Source organism: Triturus cristatus, chromosome 8, assembly GCF_964204655.1.
Source record: "Triturus cristatus chromosome 8, aTriCri1.1, whole genome shotgun sequence".
Classification (NCBI taxonomy): domain Eukaryota; kingdom Metazoa; phylum Chordata; class Amphibia; order Caudata; family Salamandridae; genus Triturus; species Triturus cristatus.
In genome coordinates this window covers 763,886,795-763,913,806 of record NC_140591.1, presented here as the reverse complement: position 1 = coordinate 763,913,806, position 27,012 = coordinate 763,886,795, and the positions used below count along the sequence as shown (strand labels likewise).

The following is a 27,012-nucleotide window of genomic DNA, read 5'->3' as shown; positions in this document are numbered from 1 at the left end:
GTCGCCATCTTGGCTCCTCCCCGACGCCAGGATTCTTATGATTTTATCGTTAAAGTAGTTAGCTAGTTCATTGCTACGGTCAACTTTAGGGGTGGTGGAGGTGGTAGAATTGGGGACTTTGAGCAGTTCCTTTACAATTAAGAAGGATTCCCTGGCTGAGTTGGATGATTCTTGTATCCTTGTGTCATAGTGTGAGGCTTTGGCTTGTCTGATGGCCTCTTTGTAATGTCTGACTGTGATCTGGTATGCCTCTTTATTGGCGTGCTGCCAGTTTCTTCTCCAAAGCCGTTCGGCTTTTTTACAGTTTTTGCGGAGTATTCGGAGATCCGTAGTATACCATGGGGCTGACCCAGGTTTACCGTTTTTGTTTTCCCTAGTTCTAATTGGGAGTACTGAGTCCAGGGAGGCGGTAATCCATTCTCTGTATTGTTTGTCGGCAGTAACCGGGTCTTCTGCGTGTGCCGGGGTCGTCCTTTCTAGGGTTTTGGCCCATTCTTCCGTGGGGAGTCTAGACCAGGTCCTGTCTCTGCTATAGGTGGGCGGAGTTTGGGGTTTCCTGAAAATTCCAGGAAGTTGGCAGGAGACTAAAAAGTGGTCTGTCCAGGGCAGGGAAAGAGCCTCCTTCGGTAGTATTGATGGCGAACTAGTGAAAACAGGGTCCAGTAGATGACCCTTGATATGGGTGGCTTCGGAGTTGAGTAGGCGGATGTCAAGTGCCGCCAGATCTAAGATCAGATCGTTAGCTACAGGATCTGCCGGGTCTTCAAGATGAATGTTCAGGTCACCTACTATCATAAAATTTGGTAGGGAGTGAGCCTGAGTTGTGACTGAATCTAGGAGGGAACCAATGAAGGAACCTGGGAGACCAGGAGGGCGGTACACAAGTATTCCCGTAAGGGAGTTGGTTGGGTTTATTTTAATGGTAAAGTGGAGACTTTCTGAGTCCAAAATCTGCGTGTCACTGGTTTTACAATGGAGATAGTCTCGGTGGATGATGGCGACACCACCGCCTCTTCCTAAAGGGCGGGGGAGGGACTGAATCAGGTATCCCGGAGGAGTTGCTAGTGCCATATCTGATTGTGAGTGTGGGGCAAGCCACGTTTCCGTGAGAAAAAGGATATCTATCTCCAGGTCTTCTATGAGGTGGTTCACCTGTGTCGCGTGTTTAGGGAGTGAGCGACAGTTTAGTGAGGCGAGGTTGAGGGCGGCGGGCTTGTGAGGTTTTGTAGGTAATGTGAGCTGGGCTGGCTTACATAGTGGGCAGCGAGTGAAAGGTCCATTTAGATCATGCAAGTAATCGCAGGAAGTGGATGAGGGTCTGAGACTTAGTAGCTCTCTACGTGAGTAGCTTACCTTTGTGTAGGATGTTTTAGGCAGGGGTTCTGGCCCTAGGCCCGGTCGTGCGCGGACGGGCGCAGACGGGCTTGCCTTAGGCGCGCCTTCGGCGCGCAAACGGCGCTCCCGCTGCGCTCGTCCGCTGCGCTGGTATGGCCGGCACATTTGTAGTCCTTGAGGGTGGGCGTGGCCTCGCAGTGGGCGTGGCTTAGGCCTTGGGCGTTCCCTGTCTCAGCGCGGACCGCTGTCTCAGGGAAGAGGAAGGAGGGCTGTGTCAGCGCGTGGTGTGAGCGCTTAAACAGGTGAGCTCCTTGTTTTAAAAATACAAATTAAACAGAAAGACAAGTTTTAAAATTCTATTTCGTGAGCACAGTCCTCCGGCTTCCGCCTCAGAGGATAATTACAAATAATGAAGGGCGCTTCGTTTTCAAGCGTTTTTGTAGTCCTTGAGGGTGGGCGTGGCCTCACAGTGGGCGTGGCTTAGGCCTTGGGCGTTCCCTGTCTCAGCGCGGACCGCTGTCTCAGGGAAGAGGAAGGAGGGCTGTGTCAGCGCGTGGTGTGAGCGCTTAAACAGGTGAGCTCCTTGTTTTAAAAATACAAATTAAACAGAAAGACAAGTTTTAAAATTCTATTTCGTGAGCACAGTCCTCCGGCTTCCGCCTCAGAGGATAATTACAAATAATGAAGGGCGCTTCGTTTTCAAGCGTTTTTGTAGTCCTTGAGGGTGGGCGTGGCCTCGCAGTGGGCGTGGCTTAGGCCTTGGGCGTTCCCTGTCTCAGCGCGGACCGCTGTCTCAGGGAAGAGGAAGGAGGGCTGTGTCAGCGCGTGGTGTGAGCGCTTAAACAGGTGAGCTCCTTGTTTTAAAAATACAAATTAAACAGAAAGACAAGTTTTAAAATTCTATTTCGTGAGCACAGTCCTCCGGCTTCCGCCTAAGAGGATAATTACAAATAATGAAGGGCGCTTCGTTTTCAAGCGTTTTTGTAGTCCTTGAGGGTGGGCGTGGCCTCGCAGTGGGCGTGGCTTAGGCCTTGGGCGTTCCCTGTCTCAGCGCGGACCGCTGTCTCAGGGAAGAGGAAGGAGGGCTGTGTCAGCGCGTGGTGTGAGCGCTTAAACAGGTGAGCTCCTTGTTTTAAAAATACAAATTAAACAGAAAGACAAGTTTTAAAATTCTATTTCGTGAGCACAGTCCTCCGGCTTCCGCCTCAGAGGATAATTACAAATAATGAAGGGCGCTTCGTTTTCAAGCGTTTTTGTAGTCCTTGAGGGTGGGCGTGGCCTCGCAGTGGGCGTGGCTTAGGCCTTGGGCGTTCCCTGTCTCAGCGCGGACCGCTGTCTCAGGGAAGAGGAAGGAGGGCTGTGTCAGCGCGTGGTGTGAGCGCTTAAACAGGTGAGCTCCTTGTTTTAAAAATACAAATTAAACAGAAAGACAAGTTTTAAAATTCTATTTCGTGAGCACAGTCCTCCAGCTTCCGCCTCAGAGGATAATTACAAATAATGAAGGGTGCTTCGTTTTCAAGCGTTTTTGTAGTCCTTGAGGGTGGGCGTGGCCTCGCAGTGGGCGTGGCTTAGGCCTTGGGCGTTCCCTGTCTCAGCGCGGACCGCTGTCTCAGGGAAGAGGAAGGAGGGCTGTGTCAGCGCGTGGTGTGAGCGCTTAAACAGGTGAGCTCCTTGTTTTAAAAATACAAATTAAACAGAAAGACAAGTTTTAAAATTCTATTTCGTGAGCACAGTCCTCCGGCTTCCGCCTCAGAGGATAATTACAAATAATGAAGGGCGCTTCGTTTTCAAGCGTTTTTGTAGTACTTGAGGGTGGGCGTGGCCTCGCAGTGGGCGTGGCTTAGGCCTTGGGCGTTCCCTGTCTCAGCGCGGACCGCTGTCTCAGGGAAGAGGAAGGAGGGCTGTGTCAGCGCGTGGTGTGAGCGCTTAAACAGGTGAGCTCCTTGTTTTAAAAATACAAATTAAACAGAAAGACAAGTTTTAAAATTCTATTTCGTGAGCACAGTCCTCCGGCTTCCGCCTCAGAGGATAATTACAAATAATAAAGGGCGCTTTGTTTTCAAGCGTTTTTGTAGTCCTTGAGGGTGGGCGTGGCCTCGCAGTGGGCGTGGCTTAGGCCTTGGGCGTTCCCTGTCTCAGCGCGGACCGCTGTCTCAGGGAAGAGGAAGGAGGGCTGTGTCAGCGCGTGGTGTGAGCGCTTAAACAGGTGAGCTCCTTGTTTTAAAAATACAAATTAAACAGAAAGACAAGTTTTAAAATTCTATTTCGTGAGCACAGTCCTCCGGCTTCCGCCTCAGAGGATAATTACAAATAATGAAGGGTGCTTCGTTTTCAAGCGTTTTTGTAGTCCTTGAGGGTGGGCGTGGCCTCGCAGTGGGCGTGGCTTAGGCCTTGGGCGTTCCCTGTCTCAGCGCGGACCGCTGTCTCAGGGAAGAGGAAGGAGGGCTGTGTCAGCGCCTGGTGTGAGCGCTTAAACAGGTGAGCTCCTTGTTTTAAAAATACAAATTAAACAGAAAGACAAGTTTTAAAATTCTATTTCGTGAGCACAGTCCTCCGGCTTCCGCCTCAGAGGATAATTACAAATAATGAAGGGCGCTTCGTTTTCAAGCGTTTTTGTAGTCCTTGAGGGTGGGCGTGGCCTCGCACTGGGCGTGGCTTAGGCCTTGGGCGTTCCCTGTCTCAGCGCGGACCGCTGTCTCAGGGAAGAGGAAGGAGGGCTGTGTCAGCGCGTGGTGTGAGCGCTTAAACAGGTGAGCTCCTTGTTTTAAAAATACAAATTAAACAGAAAGACAAGTTTTAAAATTCTATTTCGTGAGCACAGTCCTCCGGCTTCCGCCTCAGAGGATAATTACAAATAATGAAGGGCGCTTCGTTTTCAAGCGTTTTTGTAGTCCTTGAGGGTGGGCGTGGCCTCGCAGTGGGCGTGGCTTAGGCCTTGGGCGTTCCCTGTCTCAGCGCGGATCGCTGTCTCAGGGAAGAGGAAGGAGGGCTGTGTCAGCGCGTGGTGTGAGCGCTTAAACAGGTGAGCTCCTTGTTTTAAAAATACAAATTAAACAGAAAGACAAGTTTTAAAATTCTATTTCGTGAGCACAGTCCTCCGGCTTCCGCCTCAGAGGATAATTACAAATAATGAAGGGCGCTTCGTTTTCAAGCGTTTTTGTAGTCCTTGAGGGTGGGCGTGGCCTCGCAGTGGGCATGGCTTAGGCCTTGGGCGTTCCCTGTCTCAGCGCGGACCGCTGTCTCAGGGAAGAGGAAGGAGGGCTGTGTCAGCGCGTGGTGTGAGCGCTTAAACAGGTGAGCTCCTTGTTTTAAAAATACAAATTAAACAGAAAGACAAGTTTTAAAATTCTATTTCGTGAGCACAGTCCTCCGGCTTCCGCCTCAGAGGATAATTACAAATAATGAAGGGCGCTTCGTTTTCAAGCGTTTTTGTAGTCCTTGAGGGTGGGCGTGGCCTCGCAGTGGGCGTGGCTTAGGCCTTGGGCTTCCCTGTCTCAGTGCGGACCGCTGTCTCAGGGAAGAGGAAGGAGGGCTGTGTCAGCGCGTGGTGTGAGCGCTTAAACAGGTGAGCTCCTTGTTTTAAAAATACAAATTAAACAGAAAGACAAGTTTTAAAATTCTATTTCGTGAGCACAGTCCTCCGGCTTCCGCCTCAGAGGATAATTACAAATAATGAAGGGCGCTTCGTTTTCAAGCGTTTTTGTAGTCCTTGAGGGTGGGCGTGGCCTCGCAGTGGGCGTGGCTTAGGCCTTGGGCGTTCCCTGTCTCAGCGCGGACCGCTGTCTCAGGGAAGAGGAAGGAGGGCTGTGTCAGCGCGTGGTGTGAGCGCTTAAACAGGTGAGCTCCTTGTTTTAAAAATACAAATTAAACAGAAAGACAAGTTTTAAAATTCTATTTCGTGAGCACAGTCCTCCGGCTTCCGCCTCAGAGGATAATTACAAATAATGAAGGGCGCTTCGTTTTGAAGCGTTTTTGTAGTCCTTGAGGGTGGGCGTGGCCTCGCAGTGGGCGTGGCTTAGGCCTTGGGCGTTCCCTGTCTCAGCGCGGACCGCTGTCTCAGGGAAGAGGAAGGAGGGCTGTGTCAGCGCGTGGTGTGAGCGCTTAAACAGGTGAGCTCCTTGTTTTAAAAATACAAATTAAACAGAAAGACAAGTTTTAAAATTCTATTTCGTGAGCACAGTCCTCCGGCTTCCGCCTCAGAGGATAATTACAAATAATGAAGGGCGCTTCGTTTTCAAGCGTTTTTGTAGTCCTTGAGGGTGGGCGTGGCCTCGCAGTGGGCGTGGCTTAGGCCTTGGGCGTTCCCTGTCTCAGCGCGGACCGCTGTCTCAGGGAAGAGGAAGGAGGGCTGTGTCAGCGCGTGGTGTGAGCGCTTAAACAGGTGAGCTCCTTGTTTTAAAAATACAAATTAAACAGAAAGACAAGTTTTAAAATTCTATTTCGTGAGCACAGTCCTCCGGCTTCCGCCTCAGAGGATAATTACAAATAATGAAGGGCGCTTCGTTTTCAAGCGTTTTTGTAGTCCTTGAGGGTGGGCGTGGCCTCACAGTGGGCGTGGCTTAGGCCTTGGGCGTTCCCTGTCTCAGCGCGGACCGCTGTCTCAGGGAAGAGGAAGGAGGGCTGTGTCAGCGCGTGGTGTGAGCGCTTAAACAGGTGAGCTCCTTGTTTTAAAAATACAAATTATAAATGTTCTAGCTTGCTCTCTTCCACAGGCTTCAGGTACGCCTGGTCTAGCCGAGAACGTCTGGGCGGCCAGCCTCTCATGGTGCCAAATATGTCTCACTGGCCTCTGGATGTTTCATAGGTACAGTGTTTCACTCTAGATGTCCACAGCTCCTGAGATGTTCTTGGAGATGTGCTTGATTGCGATGATACTCACAGTCATATTCTGTACTTTGCGATGTGCCAGATGTCTATTTCACACCCATTTTTGTTCTTTGACTCTAATGTTGTGGCCTTGTGCCACACTTCTTCCCTTTCATCATCATTCTCTTCACAATGCAGTCTGATGCCATCTTATCTTACTCTTCTTTCTTTTGACCAGGCCTCTCCATGTGACGTGCACTTCACATGGGTCTCCCTGGCTATGTTCTACCCCTAGGACTGAGCCTCTTCCTTGTCCACTGACCAGACCTCTCATAATGTCCTTCTTTTCACAACCTCTCACAGGTCTTCTTCATTCGTCCTCTCACAGGTCTTCTTCCTTTGACCTCTCACAGGTATTTTTCCTTCGAACTTTCACAGGTCTTCTTCCTTCGACCTCTCATATGTCTTCTTCCTTCTAATTCTCACAGGTCTTCCTCCTTCAACCTCTCACAGGTCTTCTTCTTCACTTGAGGATGCACCCCATGTGCCTCAGGCGATGCTGTCGTGGCACTCTCTTCTGCCTCCACTCAGGCACACTTTGCAGTATCTGTCACATCCTGTGACAACATGGGCCCTCTTCCTCACAGGGCTCTCTTTCCTGGGCTCATGACTGTACTGTCAGCTTCTCTGGTGCAGTCTTCTGCGCGCTTCTGACTTTGCATCCTCCGTTTTTCCATTGAGGGTGCTCTTTCTTCTGGCGCCTTGCTCACCAGGTTCCGCCTCTTGCAGTGGCAACCTTTCACCACTGAAGGCGCAGTCAGCGCGCTCCTCTTGAACACGATTGAGGTATATAACTGCAGGGCGAGCACATCATCCACCATCTTCTCCTGAAGGCTTTGTCTGGTCTGGGGCCTCTTTGCTCCTGTCAACACTCTTCCAGCCTTCTCCCTGGGCAACCAGTATGTGGCAGTGCTTGCTGGGATTTACATTACTTCGCCTTTCAAATGCCTAGCAGTTCTTTTGGCCAGACACTGCTGTAGTGCCATGGCTCAATGCACCATCTCTTCTCTGCCCATTACAGTCTCCTCACTTGTGGTGGCATTGGGCACACCCTTGCTCAGTCTCTTTCCCAGTTTGGGCCCTGCAGTTCAGAGCCACAGCACCCATCTTTGCGCTGCAGGCCATTTCCTCTGTCCCAGGGCTATCATTTCTGCTGCAGTGATCACCTATGGCCACTAGGAGTTACTGCAGTTCTCTTTATAGCCTCCTTACTCAACTTTTGTTATCCGCTGTACCCAGTCTATCCCCATTCCAACACAGGGCAGCCCACCAGGCCATACTTCGCTCTCTAGACACTGCTGCGCTCTAGCTGCTTAGAGTGCAGGGTACTGCCAGTCACTCACTGTTCCACCCTCTTACTGATCAGGGCTTTGCCGTGCTCCTGTTTTTTTTTTCCTTCTGGAGAGACACAGAGCTAGCTGCCTCTCCCAGAACGCTGACTGTAGGCCACAACAGTCAGTCTTCCCAGTGCTGCGTTCCTAATCCATGTTAACTATTGCCTTTATCCCAAGCGCGGTACCGCAAAATGGCCACTAGGTAGCACTGCAGAGCTTTTCATTGTGATCAACAGCCGTTTCTACTCCGGGAACATCGATGGGTTCCCTGGTGCCGCAGGTCAGCCTGCCCACACAGGCGTAGTTGGGTTAGAGATAGGGAAAGCAACTCACCGGTGGGTGCTGCCTCGTTCCTTGCCCACTCCCAGGTAAGTGCAGCTTCATTCTCCTGGGAACTGCACAGGTGGAAGCCTACCTTCAGGGCAAAGAGCGGCTCCAGTACTTTGGCAGGCAATCTCGGACCTCAATATATGCCGGGCCGCCGACAGAGGTCTAGGCACACTCCCCGCGGCAGTAGCCTCTACTCCGCTATGGGTTCCATAGCCCATGCGGGCATGGGACCCCTTCCTCCTCATTGCAGCCATGGACTTAGACAACCTCCAGCAACTGGAAGGTCTGGCACAGATAGGTGGGTCGCTGCACCTTTCCTTCTTCCCTGGGGTGGATCAGACGTATCGCGCCAGGGCATTACGGCACTCCCTATCCCACTTCAATGGTGCACACGGCAGCAAGTGGAGCAGCATGCAGGCACCCCTGTACATTGGAACATGGGCATGCGCCGGCCCTTCTACACTTTGATGTACATTTTTCACTCGCCTCATGCCGGCTTCCACATCACAGCAGACAACCACCTCATGGGCTTTACCCGTCGCGATCACGCCTCCTCACGCTGCCCATGCTCTAATATCCATTCCAGAGGCTGCGCTCTTATCACCTCCACACGTAATTGACAACAATGTCTCAACCGGATTCAATGAGGAAGGCAGATACATATGTATGTACACGACATTACAAGGTGGAAGCAAGAAGGAGAGACTCCCAATGTTTTTTCAAAAGTGCTCAGGCATAATATATATTTAAATTCACAGTTTAAAACACGACAGTTATAGCAGCACTGTGGGCATAAATTGCGAAGGCAACCCAAAGGAACTTTGTGCACGTTGTGCTCATGATAAAATTAGTGACGGTGCAAGTGACAAGTGGAAGTAACAGCGAAAGATGCAAGGTGACAAGGTGAAAAAAAATATATATACAAGAATCGATGGTTCTTTTCAATGATTGAAAAATATATAACTTTCTATGAACCAAGTTTGAATCTGCGCCGTGAGTAGCGCTGTTTAATTGGTCAACGGCGTTTCGATCCTATTTAGTCAGGATCATCTTCAGGACCGGGTTGTCAGATTTTTTGAGTGGTGGGGTCCACCGTAGTGAAGGAAGGAGAGGAAGGTAGCAGGGTCGGGTCCCCGATCTACTGTGTTGGTCACAGAGAGGGTACCTAGGTGGCAAGGATATAGAAGGCAGGGTCGGGTCCCCGATCCGCTGCACGGGTTCCGGGGAGGATACCAGAAAGGCGGGGTAATAGGTCCGTGGAGTAAATCCAGAGGCAGTTGGGACGTTGAGGTTAGGTCCTGACCGCCACTATCGTGTCCGACCCTGCTACCTTCCTCCACTATGGTGGACCCCACCACCCAAAAAATCTGGCAACCTGGCCCTGAAGATGATCCTGACTAAATAGGATCGAAACGCCGTCGACCTAATATACAGCGCTACTCACGGCGCAGATTCAACCTTGGTTCATAGAAAGTTATATATTTTTCAATCATTGAAAAGAATCATTGATTCTTGTATATATAATTTTTCACCTTGTCACCTTGCGTCTTTCGCTGTTACTTCCACTTGTCACTTGCGCCGTCACTCATTTTATCACGAACACAACGTGCACAAAGTTCCTTAAACATATGATGCCATGAGCACTTTTGAAAAAACATTGGGAGTCTCTCCTTCTTGCTTCCACCTTGTAATGTCGTGTACATACATATGTATCTGCCTTCCTCATTGAATCCGGTTGAGACATTGTTGTCAATTACATATACTTACCCAGATCTCAAGCTAGTCTACGGATCATACTCCTGTTGTCTTTTACCTTATCAACTCCACAGGCATTGCCGATATGGGAGTCAGTCGGGGCTTCGCCTGCTAGCAGTCTGAAGCACCACTAGCATGGTGCACACAGCAACAAGTCACTCCCCTTGTCCCTGCTTCTTTCACGCCTGCTGCAGCTTAAACTACCCGGGGCTCACCTCATGCCCTGCGGGTAACCAGTCAGTGCTCATGACTGCTGGTAGGGGTTGCCCTCAACACAGGCTACACTCTCCCCCTTACCCAACAACAGGGCTGCTGCACATGCAGGCAGACCCACTCGTCGCCAATGTAAAGGGTCAGGCCCTCGGCCCCCATGTAAGACAAATGACCACACTAACACAGTAGCTTGGTATCTGGAACTGGCCATGGGCATGTGCGCCCGGCCCCTTTTATGGACAGGGTCACATGTCCTGTGACACCTGTGCTGGATTGGTGCGGGGTGCGTGTGGAAGCCCACCCTTTAGCAGTGGCTGATGGAAACACATTATTAGGAAACACTAGAAGGTGACCAGCTGGTCACTACAGGGGAAGGTGTGGAGGGGGACGAGAGTGGGTCCCCCACCAAGGAAAAGTAGAACCATGGGAGCGAGGCATATACAGGCGAGGTCAACGATTTGTGCTGGGAAGTTTATGACATAATGAGATAAATATGTGACTTGAACCAGTAGCACAAGCGTATTGTATAAGAGGCACTCACTCAAATGGTTTTACTACTTTATTTTAGATGCAATGATTGCATGCATTAGTCAATAGAAAACCCCAAGCATATGATGAAGAGTTGGGGGACTAAGTCATGCTTTGGCCTGGGGGGAAAAGGGAAGAGATTTAGGGCTAGATGTATGATGCATTTTACCAGTCGTAAACGGCCCATTGGGCCATTTGCAAATGGTAAAATGAATTTTCAAATGTATCAACCCTATTTTGCGAACTGCTAACCTATTACCCCCAAAATAGGGTTTGCAAGTTGCTATTGGGAAGAGGCATGCCAAGGGCGTCCTTTCCTAATAGCGAGTCGCACTGGTATATTGGAATGTTTTGCGACCATGAACGCGGTTGCAAAACATTTGCAGTTTACTACCAATTTCGAATTGGTGGTAAGCCATTCGCAAATAGGAAGAGGACCTTAAGGGACCCCTTCCCTTTTGTGAATTGGGGCACAAACATTTTTTCAAAGCAAGCAGTGGTCCCATTTTTATTTTTTAAAAGCCTCCCGTTTTCTTTTAAGGAAAATAGACTGCATTAAAAAAAAACTGCTTTATGTAAAAAGCAGTCACAGACATGGTGGTCTGCTGACACCAGCAGGTCACATCCCTGTGAGTGCCGGCCATTCCCAATGGGTCTCAAATTGCAACCTGCCTCATGAACATTAATGATACAGGTCCCTTGCTACCCATTTGGAAATCACAAACAGTGTGTCAGACACTGTTGTACGTCAGGTTTTGTGACTCGCAAATTGTGAATCAATAATAATCGCAAACCCTGATGGTCGTACATCTGGTCCTTAATCCATAAAGGGGTAGATTGGTAAAGGAAGACCACAAAACTTTGTTTCAGTGGTGGGGTGGGGTTTTGAAATACCTGTAGAGAAAAAAGAATGCATTTGCACAGTGGCCTTCCTTTCACCAGGGTGAAGTATCGCCGGCGTAAGTACACAGTCTTATTTTATTCAGGCCCATAGTCATCAGGGCCATAATCCTTACAAAATAGATTTTTGCACATATTCCATCCGGCCGGCAACAGAAACTCAAATAATCTTTCAAAGAGCTTGTTTCACTTGTTACACTAGCTCTGGCGTTAGTTATTTCTAGGTTTCTGAAAGGATTGCCTTGGGAGTGTCTGCCACTTGCCACTTGTGAGTGTTCTCACATACGTATCTTCTGTGCAGGTGGAGAACAGGACAGTCAGGTGTGGATGCTAGCTTGAAGCTTACAGAATACCCTTGCCTCAGCTCTCATGTGTCCCAGTGACAGACTAGTATCCATAACCATCTCCGCAAAATGTTTTAGTATTGTCCTCTTCTTTCACCAAGTGGCAAGAATAGCTCCCCTGCACAACCATTTTCAGTGAGTGATTGATGTTGAGGGGCAAGGTAGGGATTCTCTTCCCAAGTATACGTTGGTAAAAATGGAACCAAACGATGAATGCTAGAATGCTGTAGTATATATTTTCAAATACATAGAATAAGGTGTTATTTGCTCAATAGAGGCGCTTCCGAAAAACAAATAAAATATTCCAAAATGACATGCCTTTCCTTTGTACCCAGGAGAAATATTTCCCTGCAGACTAAAACCGTATGAACCCGTAAGAAAACACGATTGGAAGTAGAGCAGGCTCATTTTTAGCCACTGAAGAAGCAGTGCTTGTCAAACATGGTATACTTTTCTGAAGAAACGCTATCAGAAATGCTCCGCCAGAAAGAAATCACATCAGTTTGAAGCACTGTGCCAGGACATAGTGCCCTTCACTGTTCATGTGCCAGTTATTAGTCCACCAACTCTTCTGTGCCACAACCTGCTATCAGGGATGAAAGTATATGCCAAGTTGCTGCCACCCTCTGCCTTAGAACTTCAAGTACATATCTGAGTGCTGCTGAAAGATGTCATGGTCTGGCCAATTACATTAGAGTGCTGAAGAAGTCTTTCATGATGTTGCTAATCATAAGATGCCCAATGCCAGTCTGCCAGCTCTGCTGCTTTTGACGCAATCTCTTCCTGTATGAACTGCATTTAGCCGAACCGCTGGATTTTGCAGCCAATGTTTTGTGATTCCCAGGTATGGGCAGTAAGCATACTCCAGGCTGAAGGCAACTACCAATCAAATTCCTATTTGTGACAATTTGGCCGGATCAAGTGAATGTTCTGTTGTGACCTTGGAAGATGACAGGAGATGTTCTGAGTGATGTAGGTGACCTATGCCTCCACAGATAATTGTATTGCCAGAAAAAACACGCAGGGCCCTATTGTCAAAGCCATCTAAAGGTTACATTAAATCAATCAATCAATCAATCAATCAATCAATATATTCTTTATTCGATTTAAAAAAAAATCAGAAAAGGGAAACACAGTATAAAACAGACCACAAAATCAGCATCAACATAGGATAAAAATTACACTACCCTTAAAACCCCAGAATGATAACATGAGAGAAAAAAGCACACCGTGGGTGTGTTTAAAAACTGTAAATACAATAGCGCAGGTCTAACTTTTATAAAGGCTTCTATGTGCTACATAGTGCTAAATCTTTACAAAAATCATTTCTCTGGCTCCCTAAATTGGTTTTTTTTTTTAGTGTCATTTTAAAAATACAAATATTTCCTATTTTTATAATTTGGTGTTGGATTTCTATTGTGTATTGTGTCTTAATTATTTACTGAATTGGTGTTTTAAATGCTTCACATACCTGTCTTTGAAATTATGCCTGCCTGCTCGCAGCCAAGCTACCAGTGGTTGAGCATGGAAATAATTTTATAAAACCTATACTGAGCATTATATTGTGTTAGTGGTCTTATTGCCAGTGGTAAACATATATTTACCACTCCTATTTACCCACTTTCCAACAACGACACATCCAATAAAATAATTCTTAAGTAATTTCCTAACCACTCATTATATATGTTTCTTACTATTTTAATCATTAGGGTTTGTGTTAGACATTTTCAACAACAGATTTGTGCTGTCCATTATTAAAGGTGGGTGGAGAGGACATTTTCTTGACTAAGGTATGGTGGTTAGGATGCATGGTACAAATTTGTTTGGCCCCATTCTTGTGTGACATCAAAAGAGCAACCTGTATGCACAAGATCGGTAACCTCTTCAACGGGTAATCTTGACGATGTCAAGAGGTGATAAGGTAGGTAAATGTGACACTGGTTGGGGGGAAGGGAGACACATTCAGTCATATTCAGCTTTCCACTCAGCGTAGTTTTGCTTCTTTTTGAATTAATGTTGTTTTTGAACAAATCAGCAATTTTGTTAATTGGGGCTGATTGAGAAATCTTTGAATTTGAGAATGAGTGCACTGTTGCGAACCTGAAACAATTCACTGGAGGTATTTTGACAAAACACCAATATGTGGTTACAGTTCTGAAGAAGGTGTTGTGGTATATGAGAAGATGCATGTAAACATTCTTCAATTGCTCTGTATTTTTTCCACAATTTCACTTTCAATTGGTTGGCTTTTTGATTATATATTTGAAATTTGGCATTGTGTCATCAAGTGGTGTGTGTTGAACTCTTTACCTGGTTTTAGATTTTACTATCTCTCCAGGAGTGGGATGGATTGTATTAGCAGTAGTAGTAAAGTCTATTTATACTGTTTAATAAATAACCATAAAAGATATTAAATGAATACAATCTCATGAAACATGCAAGTCCATTCACATGTAGATAAAATACATTAAGCACAATCCACAAAACGTAAGTGATAAAACAAGTACAGTTACTGCATGTATCAGTAAAAAGAAAATAGATTCAATATATGGAGCTGAAGGACAGGCGATAAAATACAATCAATTAGAGCAGACAATTAAGGCCCAGCCCCTCGAACCTTAGCAATACTGCTTAAAAATGGCCCATGTTTACACAGGTGTGCATCTCTCCCAACATAGATAGGAGCACCACTGCTGGCCTTACTGGCTGAAACTGAGCCTCTCACAGAATGGGAACAAAAAACCTTTTCCATGGAAGAGTGTATAGGCTGCAGAACATTACAATGTTTATCATGGACTGAGCTGAAGTTTTATCACACTCACAAGTGCTAAAGAGCAGTCTGCAGCCCAACCTTTAGGAAAACTAATCAGTGGGAGAAAGAAATTCAACCTAAACATGGGTAAAAGCTGACGATGGTAGATGTTGTTAACCCAGGTCAGGTATGGTTTGATGGAACTAACTGTTTTTATCAAACAGTGTGCTGGGACAGCTGGTTTACTCAATTCCTGGTCCTCTCTGACAACAGGGAGCTGGGATAGAAACTTCTGTTTGACCCACAGGTAGTCAGCCTTAACAATTTCCTCAGGCTACGTGAAAAGGCTTGGGCAGCCCAAGGCTGTCAATTCAGTCTGGATGTAACACAACCATGGCTAAAGAAAGACAATCCCGGATAATCAGCCTATTATACTATATCGAGAGCCAACATAGTATGGGAGACAGTAGGGTTGTAAGAAAGACAGCTGAGATGTCTAGCTGGTGTTTATAGGAAGGAGCAGTTGATAATCTGCTTTACTCAAGGGTGCATTAGCCTCATACACATAATGTACTTAAAGTCTAAGGCTAAGATGCTGGCTAATAGGCACACCTCAGAAAGAATTAGTTCTCAAGAAAGGCACTTGCCAAACTGTTCCTTCTCCCTCATACTTTTTGTTCTTACCGTAGAGTATCAACATCTGGTTGTCTCACTTCAGTTGAAAATTCAACTGCAAACTAACTTTCATGAATAACAGGCTTTACTCAATAACGTGTGGCTATGTACACTCAGAACTCAGATTTGTTTTTATTGTGGCTCCCCCACCTTATTAATATTTTTATTGGAGATTGCCTCACGGAAATCAGGCAAGCCTAATGAGCGGGGAGTGAGCATACCAAACTCTTACTCTGGGGTCAGATTTTTTCACTAATTTAGTTGGGCACACTTGCTTTCACATTTGATTTCAGTGGGAAGGCTACCGATGATGATAAGTGGAACACACTGATGAGTACCTATCAGTAGATCCCTGGCGGTTGATTCCGTGAGGTGCCTCCGCACTTTTCACACACTTTTTTTGGGTGGTTGATTGTCAGGAGTTGTTCATAATGTTTTTGTCAGGAATTGTGGCCAGAAAATGCACACTGGATATGTTCTGGATAGATAGATACAGACTGATGTGCTTTTAAAGAAAAGGGATAGGAACACCCTGATAGTACAGCAGAGTTTTGCTAGTGCTTCAAGTAGTCTCACCACTAAGGGGTGCGGGGTATGTTCATAATGTTTTATCCTAAAAATGTAGAGCAGGTTTTTTGTGGACACAAGTTGTGAGTGGAGGGCAACCTGCTTCTTTTCCCTCTAAGCTCCTGTTTGTGACGGAAGCCTAATGCCAGGCCAGTGGATTGTGTTGAAGATTGAGAATAGCAAACCCACAGCCTGAGGAGGGATATTTAGAAGTGGCCATCGAGGGTTTCAAGGACCATGTGGAGCAAAACCCATCTTTGTCTGAAAGCCCAAACTCTATCAGGGTCGAGTGTGGGGCTTCTCTGCACACCCTGAAAGAACAGCATTTAAGACCATTGCACTGTGAGGGTGAACAGATCTAACAGTAGTTGTGGTGCACAGCAACACAATATGCAACTGCACAGCTGCTGATTGTAAGTGTGCTCTGATACAGTGCTCCCTGCAGGTATGTGGTGGGCACAGGGCCAAAACACCTGACACCTCTGCATGACATACTTTGCTAAATACATCCCAAAAAATGTACTAGATAAAAACTACTTAGAAGTATTCTGACCTTTTTCGATTATGTAAAGGACAAGGATGTTCTTGGTCCACAAACAGATCAAATGAATGACCTAAAATCACAAACTATCTACCTCCTTTTTACTTAAATGGCTAAATATAGTCAAAACTATAGACAGTGCCTATAGACAATGCAAAGGATGCAAGGATATTTTAGTCAACCTGTAACCCAATTACAAGCAGACAACGTTAGCAATGCCTCAAAATACATTATCCAGTGTTAGAATTCTGGTTTGCACGCGTAACAAATCTTCATAGTGCATGCACTCTTCTTAAACATTTTAAAAAGTGTGAAAATCTTTTGATTTGTTAGGTTGTGTTCATTTTCTCATTCCGATTCTTATTTACAAATCTACATATTTGTTAGTTCAAATTTAAATGCCTGTTCTTCCGTAAATGGTCAAATACTGAAGTCTGGCTTTATGTATGTCATACATTTCAATCCTAAGGGGCAGATTTACAAGCCCCCTGAGCCGCTGGTGGGTCACGTTGCGTGACACACCGGGGGCGCAACCTGCTGAGTGATATTTACAAGCACAGGTAAAGCCACTCTGGACGACTTTACCTGTGCTTGTAAATATCCCCCCTTTTCACGCAACACTTTGCATGTTAGGGGTGTGACATGGATGTTGCTGTGGGTGTTCCCACGCAACACCCATGTCCACTGATGCATTTCCAGATTTACGAGGAATCATAAATCTGGAAATGAGTCAGAATATTACGCCACCCTGAGGGTGGCGTAGCGAGGTGCAACGAGGAGAAATGTATTAATTTCTCCTCGTTTTTTAGCTCTTTCAATGCGTGCTGCATTCTACAGCACACATTGGAAGAGGAAATCCCCTCAAATGATTGTTTTTGTGTCGGAAGGTAACCCTTCCTGCACAAAATCAATCTCCCCACGACGCAGGCATCCTTGCACCATGGTGCAAGGGGGCCTGGCGCATGGCAGCAGTTTTGCGCCAGCGCAGGGGGAAGCACAGAGATGAGACACATTGTTGTAAATATGTTGCATTCCCGGGCCTCAAAACTATCGCAGCATAGCGCAGCAAAATGACTTGCAGCACCGCGTTGCGTTAGATTCTTGTAAATCTGCCCCTTAGTTTGTGCACGGTATCTAAGGCCAATCACTGCACTTTGTTACAGTTAGAGAAACAATGCTGAAAAATAGTGTTTTGACCAGATTTTTTTAACAAAAGTAGTTCACTATTTGTTCACTACTCGTTTTTACTTTTTATTTAATTGGTCAAAACATAGTTAGAACTCCCAAGCTAATCTGCACATGCGCACACACACATACTCTACAAACAGATGGATAAAAATACACACACAACTTACAATATCTCTTCAGGCCCTAATTTAGGTAATCATGTGAGGAGAGTTGTTTACAACCATATTCTTCATCTCTCATTTTCAATATCGTATAGAATCGTCTCATTACAGTCTTCTACAGATTCATGAAGACTATCTTATCAGTCACATCTTTTGTTTTAGATTATGCCTGGGCTGAGTTTGTGGAGTTCTGCTACACAGAGCAGAGTTTTTTGGAACTATGTGTGCTCCGCGGAGTGCGGTAAACTCCATGAGCGGAGCAAAGTTTACCGCCCAGGCTTAGTTTTAGATTATGCCTTTCGTCTCCAAGCAGCAGTGCAGGCAGCCAGAAATGGAACATGTCCAGCCTCATGCTCAAAGTAGGCTGCTCACAGCTCAATAAGCTCGGACCAGTCTCTCCATTTCAGGTTCCAGGGATTCTTAAAGCCCTCCTACCGCAAAGGATATTTTTGCAAAAAGCTATAATCAGCCCCGATTAACTGTTTTTGCAAAACGGCACAATCGGCATTGATGAACATAATCTGTTGGAATTGGTTTGCAAGTCACTGGAAAATATTGCAAAAGGATAGGATTGAGGCCTGCTTGCCACAGCAGACCACCATCTCATCACTCACATTTGGATGGCATTGCAACCCCTGTACTTGATCAACTGCAATTTTTTGCAATGAGTCTCAAACTAATTCCCACACACTCATATTACTAAAGTCGGCAAACTGCATCTTTTAGTGAAAAGTCCCATTATGCTGTAATGGATTTGGTAATGCCTCAGGGCACAAGACGGATGCTGCAAATTGCCTAACACTTTTCACATTGCATGAACATAAGTTGGCCTGGAGCAAAGTTTGCTCTTGTGGCACTTTTCACTAACTTTGCATTCCTTGTACATTTCAGCAGCTGCCTGCTACATGGTTTTGTGGCAGCTCTTGACTTCTCACTTTTTGTACGAGAAATCACAGCACAAACATCCCCTAATTTTGGACTTTGTCTTCTTTTCCAACTTTGCACGTGGTGAAATGCAATTTTGCATTCACAAAGTCGTTTGCACTGACTTGGTGAATGTAAAGTCTTTTATACATAAGGCCATATATTAATTAACTTTTTGGGAGCCCAGCCACTGTTCATAGGTATGGAATGTGTCCGCCAGTGATAATGAATGGCTACCTGAACTCAGTGCTTTGACCTCATTGGACAGATGGGTGCACTGCAGAATGCTAAACTTCCAAAAATCTGAAAGCATATGAAGCAGATAGAATGAGCTGCTTGCTTCTCGCTCCTAAGGAAAACTAGAGAAGCAGTTGCATTATAGCATTGCACACTTGTTTGAAATGCATTTACGTGCAACTTTAGTCAGAGATATTTATTAAGCCTCATGTATAGCACCCATTTTATAAGAGATATATGTGTGGATATCAGTTAAACAAGTTGTAATAAATTTTTATATGGATTTAAAAAATAGCCTTGGGATGCCACAGCTTTTCCCAGTGCTTAATTTGAACCGGTGGCTTCCTGTGCTTAGCACTGGCACTTAATTGTCTCCACCGGCACTTATGACAGTTTGCCACATGGTGGCGTTGTCAGTCTAATGTTCAAATGAACCTACCAACAGTTGTTTTTATGATTCATATTCAATAAACATTACTAATGCCTGTTACACAAGCCATTCTTTTAACTTTGGGTGACCTGGAATAGTCTTAATTGTCAACACTTGTAGGAGTACGAAGTTTAGTAGTTGTGCTGGTACTGCCCATGCCAGCGCTGGCAGGGGCAATAGGTGGTGGAAGCTGCAGTGGCCTTCTGGCAAGGCGCCTGGAAAGTACTTTTTTTTGTTTTTTTTACAAATTAAGCACTGGCGTTTCCTAAGTGTTGAGAATCTGAAAACTCCTTTAATCTTTGGCTATTATTATAGTAAGATCTTCGCAATGCTACCTCCCTTTGTGTTTTGTTTTTGCAGGACGGTGCCTTTTTAAGTCAAGTGTCACTCAATGTTTTCAATATCACCATAAGATCGAAGCGAGCTCTTGTTGTATGCTGTATCTGTGCGGTTGCAAGCATATTTAAATTATTGATTCCACTATTCAGGCCACTGTTTACTCTTGTTATTTACCGACATTTTACATTTCTCCTCCTCTAGGTTGACATTAATTTTATCCTGTCCAATGGACTTGAAGAACTTTCCCATGGATGTACAGACATGTGCAATGCAACTGGAGAGCTGTGAGTACCTTTTCTCCAAGGCTTTTTTCTTTTCATCTTTGCACAACAACTTTCAAATGTTCTTTGTTACCTACATGGTACTGCAAAAGGACGTAATGTACAATTGATGATGTACAGAAGATCACTGAAAATATAAAATGTATCTAGTACATTCACCAATCGTGCTTTGATTTGTTACTCTGAAAAATATAGGGCCTAATTTAGAGTTTTAGGACTCCATGAACAATGGCAGAGAGTACTTGCTTTTCTCTTAAACATGTACTGTGTGTTGGTTTCACCTAATTGGCTTGTTTAACTTTCCAGTAAGGCCATGGTATGTGAAGGAGACAATGCTCAAGAGGCGTGGAGTTTTAATATCATATTGGGCTGCAGTGTGCATTTACAAACTCACATATGTATGGCTCGATAAATAATTATTAGGCTCTGGCTGGGATGCAGTTTAAAAGTAGTCCAGAGACATTAGACACATGTTATGTGCCTAACATACATGACAGTAGGGCATGCTGTATATTGGAAAAATGTGCCACCATAGTGAACAGTTACAGAAAGCTGTTTGGCTCTGTGTAGGTAAAGTTATATTTTCCTTGTACATGCCTTGTTATGAATGGGCTGATTACTTACCCGTAATCTTTATTATTGCTAATCTGAGTCTTCCTTGTGATAGTCATAACAACTTGGTACGCAAAACATCTGTTCTACTAAGCTCCTTAGTTTCTTCTATATTTATACTTTCATCTTTGTTAAGAAAAACATTGTATTAGTCCTTCCTTTATTTTATTTACACCAGATAACTCTCCAGTCCCCTACCCATAACACTGATGTTCCCTTACGTAACTTTCTGAAGGACCAAGAAATGTAATATGCCTTATTAATGGGTATGGTGTGGAGGAATATTTAGATTGTGATGAGGAAGAATAAGACTAGGAATAATGAAGAGTACCGGTAAGTAATTGGCACATTACCTCGGCATCTCTTCTTCCTCGTCACAGTCATAACCACTCCAGGATTTACCAAGCAATGTTCGAATCTTCTTAGTATTTGAAAGAAAAAAACGGGTTATGTTTTCATTAATGAACATTAAATTATGCAAATATCCATATTTTTAAATTATTAAAATATGTCCAAATTACATGTCCATATTATTAAAACCTTAAATTATTTACATGTCCAACTTTTTATCTTTACTTTTTTCAGATTTTAACAGCTCATCACACCCTCTGATAGACTTTATTTATTCTGTTATGTTACCTATAAACAGTAGAGATTTATAAAGCGATTAGATGATGTCCATATTGCGGCCCTACATATTTCTTCTATTGAAATACCTTTTGCCTCACACCATGAGAGGTTGCAACACCTCTAGTAGAGGAAGCATGAATACCAAAAAGAAGCTCTTGATTCATTGTCTCATAAGTAGGCGTTCCTGTTTTCAGTTTCTATTTTTGGTATATTCTGGTGGTTTTTTTTCAGTGTTTTCAAGTGATTTCAACACCTTAAAAAAACGTGGTTATCAGTGGTTACACATTTCCGCACCATTTAAAACAACAGAAACAGTGTTTTTTCGGTGTTTATGGAATGTTTTATTTTTATCATTGCTTGCTCTCTGCACTGATAGTGCATGGTATATAGACAGTGTACATACAGTGTATATGAGGTCCAAATACATTTTTACAAACCAAACTTATTGTAGTACACCATACAATACTTCTTCAGTGAGTCTTTGGTCATGCATGCTCGCTCTTTCCTTCCCATGTAAACTTTTATCTGTGGCCCTCTCAACATTTACACTTGAGACTGGCAACGACAAAACAGTCAGTACATAATTTACTAACTCTGGCCACTGATAGCTTTCCATGCCAATACTGGGGGCGTGAAGATTGTAATTCTCAGGTTCTGCAACAAATGCGTTGAACTGGGCGCATATGCCCTCAGAGTTATTGAAGTGGTTAAAAATGAAGCAGCACTTTAGAAAGTCCAGAAAAAATTCTCCTTTCCGGAAGTGATCTAGAACTTGTGCAGAGTACCACAGTGAGGCTTCATTGACTTCAAATGCTGTGGTTGGTGAAGTCATTACAAACCATTTCTCATATATTGTAAAATTACATTTCCTGAATTGCTCCTCAACATTTCTTTCCTTTCCATGTGGCAAGCACTCTAACATGGAACATGTTGCAGTGCCTAAGTCACTAAAAGTGTCTCCCAGCCTACTCTCAGAGAGATATTTCACACCTACACCAATTATGCTGAACACTTGGTAGACAAGGGTGTTTTCAGATTCTAGTTTTTATTATGTCCACTACAGCAGTCATGTTTTCCTGTAAAAATCGAAGAATGCAGTAGGATGTGCTTTTTTTCACAACACTATCAATATGCGACCGAAGATCCTCACATTTCTTGCCTTTGGCATCATCACTCAACAAAAATTCTGTAAATGGTTGCCACATGGATAATAGCATTCACGGCTTCTAGGACTGAGAACCACCAGCTAAATGACACAGTTGGGATGACTTTTTCTTTGATGCCACACAAAGCACAAAATTAGAAATATTTGCGTTTTGGTTCCCGCACATATTTATTTATTATTTATTTTAGGCATTTGTTAAGCGCACTATCACCATTGCAGGCATCCTGGCGCTGACTGAATCCGAGAGAGGCCTGAAAGTGAAACACAGGAGCGGGAGTTATCAGACAGTTGTTTTGGGGAATAACCAGGTTTTGATCCTTCTCCTGAATGGGAGAAGTTCAGAGATGTGCCTAATATCAGCTGGGAGCGTACTCCAGAGCTTGGCAGCTGTTACCTCAAAGGATCTGCCTCCGAATCTGACTCTCTTGAATCTGGGAACGACTGCCAGCTTGGCCTCAGAGGAGCGAAGCTGCCTGGCTGGAGTGTACCAAGCAAATTTCGATTGTATGGAGGCAGGGCCAATTCCATGGAGCGCCCTAAATGCTATACAAAGGGCTTTGAATTGTACTCTCTGCCTCACCGGCAACCAGTGGAATTTGCTCAGAGAGGACGACCCGTGTGCTCTTCTAGGACGCCCCAAGGCCAGCTTAGCCGCTGCTGATTGGACCCTTTGGAGCCTGTCCAGCAAGAATCCAGGGGATCCCAGCAGAAGGGCATTGCAATAGTCCAATCTGCTGAGGATGGTACATCTTACCAGTTGGAGGCGAGCATGTGGGGGAAGGAGAGGAAGGACCTTCCTTAGGGAACGGAGGATGGCAAAACAGCAAGCAGTAATCTTATGGATATGCGTCTCCAAACTGAGCCTATGGTCCAGCAAGACCCCTAGGTTACGGACTGATTCCACCGGCCGGACTGTAGTCCCAGTTTCAGGGGGCCAGAAATTATCAGGGAATGGCCCGGGAATCTTAGTTCCAGGGCTAAAGAGCACCTCAGTTTTCCCTGCGTTGAACTGAAGGGAGTTGTCCTTAAGCCAACGAGAGGTGTCACGCAAGCAGTTGTGAAAGACCTCAACCGATGTAGAATCCTCTCCCTCCAGGGAGAGGATCATTTGCGTGTCGTCGGCGTAGTTGACAATTTTAATATTAAAGCTTTAAATTAGCGTAATCAAAGGTCTGAGGTAAAGGTTAAAAAGGATTGGGCTAATTGCTGAGCCCTGGGGGACCCCATGTGAAATCAAAGTAAAAGCTGACTGAAAAGGAGGGATGGACACCGCCTGCTGCCTATCCTGCAGAAATTAGTGGAACCACTGCACTGCCGACCCTCTTACTCCCGCCTCAAGCAACCGCTTCAGCAAAATCTTATGGTTCATAGTGTCAAAGGCGGCAGACATGTCAAGCAGGATCAAAAACGTTGCCTGCCTTCTGTCTGCACGCCTTTGAAGCTCGTCCATAGCGGTGATTAGGGCAGTCTTGGTTCCGTGGGCGGGCCGGAAACCGAATTGATCAACATCTAATAGTTGATGACGTTCCAGATGGTTGGAGAGGGTGTTGCTAACCCATCTTTCGACAATCTTGGCTGGGAATGGTAACAGGGAGATGGGACGGTAGTTTTTTGAACAGTCCGGGTCGAGAGAGGGCTTTTTTAGCAAAGGAGAAACTAGCGCCCGCTTCCATTGAGCTGGAACAGTCCCAGTCGCAAGAGATTGATTGCAGATAAGATGGAGGGATGGAAAAAGTTCCTTCTCAAATTCCTTCCATATTTTATGTGGAACAGGGTCTAAGGGAGACCCCGAGGAAATCTCTCTGGCTAGTTTACCGAATGCTTCGTACGTAAGAGGTGGAAACTCGAGTAAAAGATCATTCGAAGCCAAGGTTGGCCCTGCAAGTTGGTCCACTGAGGAACAGGCTCAGGTCCCTAATGATGAGATCAATTTTTTCCTTGAAGAAAACAGCAAGGTTCTCGCAGAGTTCTTGAGATGGAATGATGGAGTTTTGGGCGCATTCCGGGTTGGTGACGCTATTCAGTATATTAAAAATGTTTCTGGAGCTGTTGGTGCAGTTACAGATCATGGAGAAGTAGTAATCTGCTTTTGATTTTTTAATCAGGTTCTTATATTCACGAACTTTATTTTTCCACAGCTCCTTAAGGGTTTCTGAATAGTCACGTCTCCACCTTCTCTCGGCTTGTTTGCAACATTGCTTCAGATCTTTTAAGGTATCGTTGAACCAAGGAGCAGAGTCATTGCCCTTACAACTGCGAGTTTTTAGAGGGGCAAGAACGTCGAGGATAGTTGTGATACCTGTGCAAAGTGAGGAGTAGTTTTCAACTACCTGTTTTTCCTCATCAAAGAGTTGCTCCAACTGGAACACATCCCCTATGGAGTGCAGACGAGTAAGAGCTTTCCAGTCTCTGCAGTTAATTTTACTGGTCAACCCAGGAGCCTTGTGATGGCCATCGTTCAAGTGTATAAAAAATTTGATAAGTGAATGTTCTGTCCAATCCATAGGTAGGGTTTCCCCCATCACTACTAACTGGGGACCTGCGAACAATAGATCTAAGAGATGTCCGCCTTTATGGGTTGCTCCAATGACCAAATGAGAGAGGCCGAAGTTTTCGCAAGAATGAAGTAAGTTACAGAGACCAGAGTCGAGAGCGCCATTGCGCCAGAGGTTAAAATCCCCAAGAATGATCAGTTTGTGATGGGAGAGTGCGATATTAGTCAGGGTGACCAAGAGCGCTTGTTGTTGCTGAAGGCTAAACGCACCAGGTGGGCGATAACATACTATCCCGGTGACAGTATTTCCGGAGTGGGCCTGAATTGATAATCCCAACAGTTCAGTGCCTTCAGTCGGGTCTAGAACAAGAATTTTAATGTTACAGGATGCAGTAAAAATGACACCTACCCCCCCCTCCTCTCCAACTAGCCCTAGGAGTGTGAAGAAATTTATACCCAGGAGGACATGTAAAGCCGGGATCAACCAGGCAGTCAGGACGAGTCCATGTTTCTGTCATGAAAAGGACATCTAGTTCATGAGTTTCAATAAGTAGCTGGATCTCTATACTATGCCTAGGCAGGGACCTTACATTCAGAAGCCCACATTTTAACAGATTATTGCCCAGAAAATCGGCTCGCGGGAGGGCCGCATGTAACAATGTGAAAGTGCCTTTGTCTGCATGTAGCTTACCCAGTTGTAAAAGCGCCTCTCTAGAGTAGGGAGGGCCAGCCGGTGGCATGCTGGAGTCTGTTGGATCGAGACAGGCAGCGTAGCTGGCGCAGGGCGCTACCTTGGCGAAGACGGGTGCAGACGGGCTTGCCTTAGGCGTGCAAACGGCGTGCCCACTGCGCTCGTCCGCTGCGCGTCCGGAAAAGGCACATGATTTATGGAGAGGGAGATAGGGGAGGGGGGGCGTGGCCTCACAAAAGGGGCGTGGCCTCAGCAAACGCCGGTGATGGCGGCAAGAGTAACCCTGTGCAGCTTACGCGGCAGCACTGAATCTGCTGCGCGGCCTGGTCAGGAGCAATCAAGTTACCTGAGAGGTGCTGGAGGGGAAGAGGGGTGAGTTATAAAAATACAGTAAATTGTGACACTCAAAGTTTTAAAACACAAGTCGCGCTCCCGGCTTTCCGCCTCAGGAGATCAGTCAATCTGAGCGGCGTTTGTAGTCAACGCCTTTTATAAGGGCTCGAAGTGGGCGTGGCCTCAGCGAACGCCGGTGATGGCGGCAAGAGTAACCCTGTGCAGCTTCCGCGGCAGCGCTGAATCTGCTGCGCGGCCTGGTCAGGAGCAATCAAGTTACCTGAGAGGTGCACCAGAATGGACTAAATGGTCAACAGCATTCTTCATTAACTCTCAAGATTGTAAAGATGCTTTCAGCATACCAGCTAGCAAGTGGCAAGGATCTCTTACAGGGAAGCACTTCAGCTCAGGTATCGATTTTGACAGCTCATCACACAACATTTTCATATACGTAGCTAAAACTCTGCAAACACAAACAATATTACTCCAAACTTTATTTAACTTGGTAAGACCTTTTTGCAGCAGTATTCCAAGTGGCATTGCATTTCATGTTTTCCAAAGGTCTGGTGTCATGTTTTCACCACTATCCCAGATGCTTGGTGACAGCACTCATTTCACATATACCTGTCACTACACCTTGCATTGAATGTTTAAAGCCTGGGGTGTTTGGCAATTCACCTACTATCAATACTGACTCACTAGAAAAGGGTGCTGATGTATCAAGGGGTTTTACCCATTCTCTGTGGATAAATATTGGGAATTATTCTTATGAAACCAGCCATTTTACCTATCAGTGAAAGAATCAAACGTAGCCAAAATATCAAATATGTTTTTTATATTTCCTGTTTCTCTACAGCTTATAAAATAATTAAACAAGACCTAAAACATGCTTCTGAACCCTGCATCTTTAGACCAAAGAACACAAAACCGAAAATAAGCAAATGGAAGAAGAAACTATGGGCCTTATGTACGAACACATTTTTCCATGGTCACAGAATGGACAAAACCCTTTGATACATCTGGCCCTATATTTTAGTGACATACCTAAACAGCAAAACTCAAGCAGAATAATGTTAGCCCAATCTTTCTTGCTGCTACCTTGTATAACAATTGTACGTTGTATTGGCCCCTTCAGGAAGAATTAAAAATGACTCTTTCACTCTCTCTCTTTTTCCTTTCTTCGAATGGCATTTAGTTTGTGGTTGTGCAGGTGTTTTTTCAGTATTTATATATCCTAGCTGATGTTTACTTGAAAAAAACACCACTTTAGCTATTAAGAATGTTAATTCTACCATTTGTAAAGGTTAAAAAGATGCTACTTGCAAATCCTTTAACATCGTAGCCAAATCCCAAACTGGAGCAGGGAAATGAATAATAGGGATTTTGT

The 27,012-nt window shown here is 45.2% G+C and overlaps 1 protein-coding gene across 1 annotated transcript in view; it reads left to right on the top strand.

The window, feature by feature from the left end:
• Nucleotides 1-27,012, top strand: part of GLRA2 (glycine receptor alpha 2) — a 938,599-nt gene that overhangs the window by 385,883 nt on the left and 525,704 nt on the right. The window contains exon 5 of the mRNA XM_085622202.1: nucleotides 19,621-19,703. Coding sequence (XP_085478328.1) covers nucleotides 19,621-19,703 — 83 coding nt within the window. The remainder of the gene's footprint in view (nucleotides 1-19,620; nucleotides 19,704-27,012) is intronic.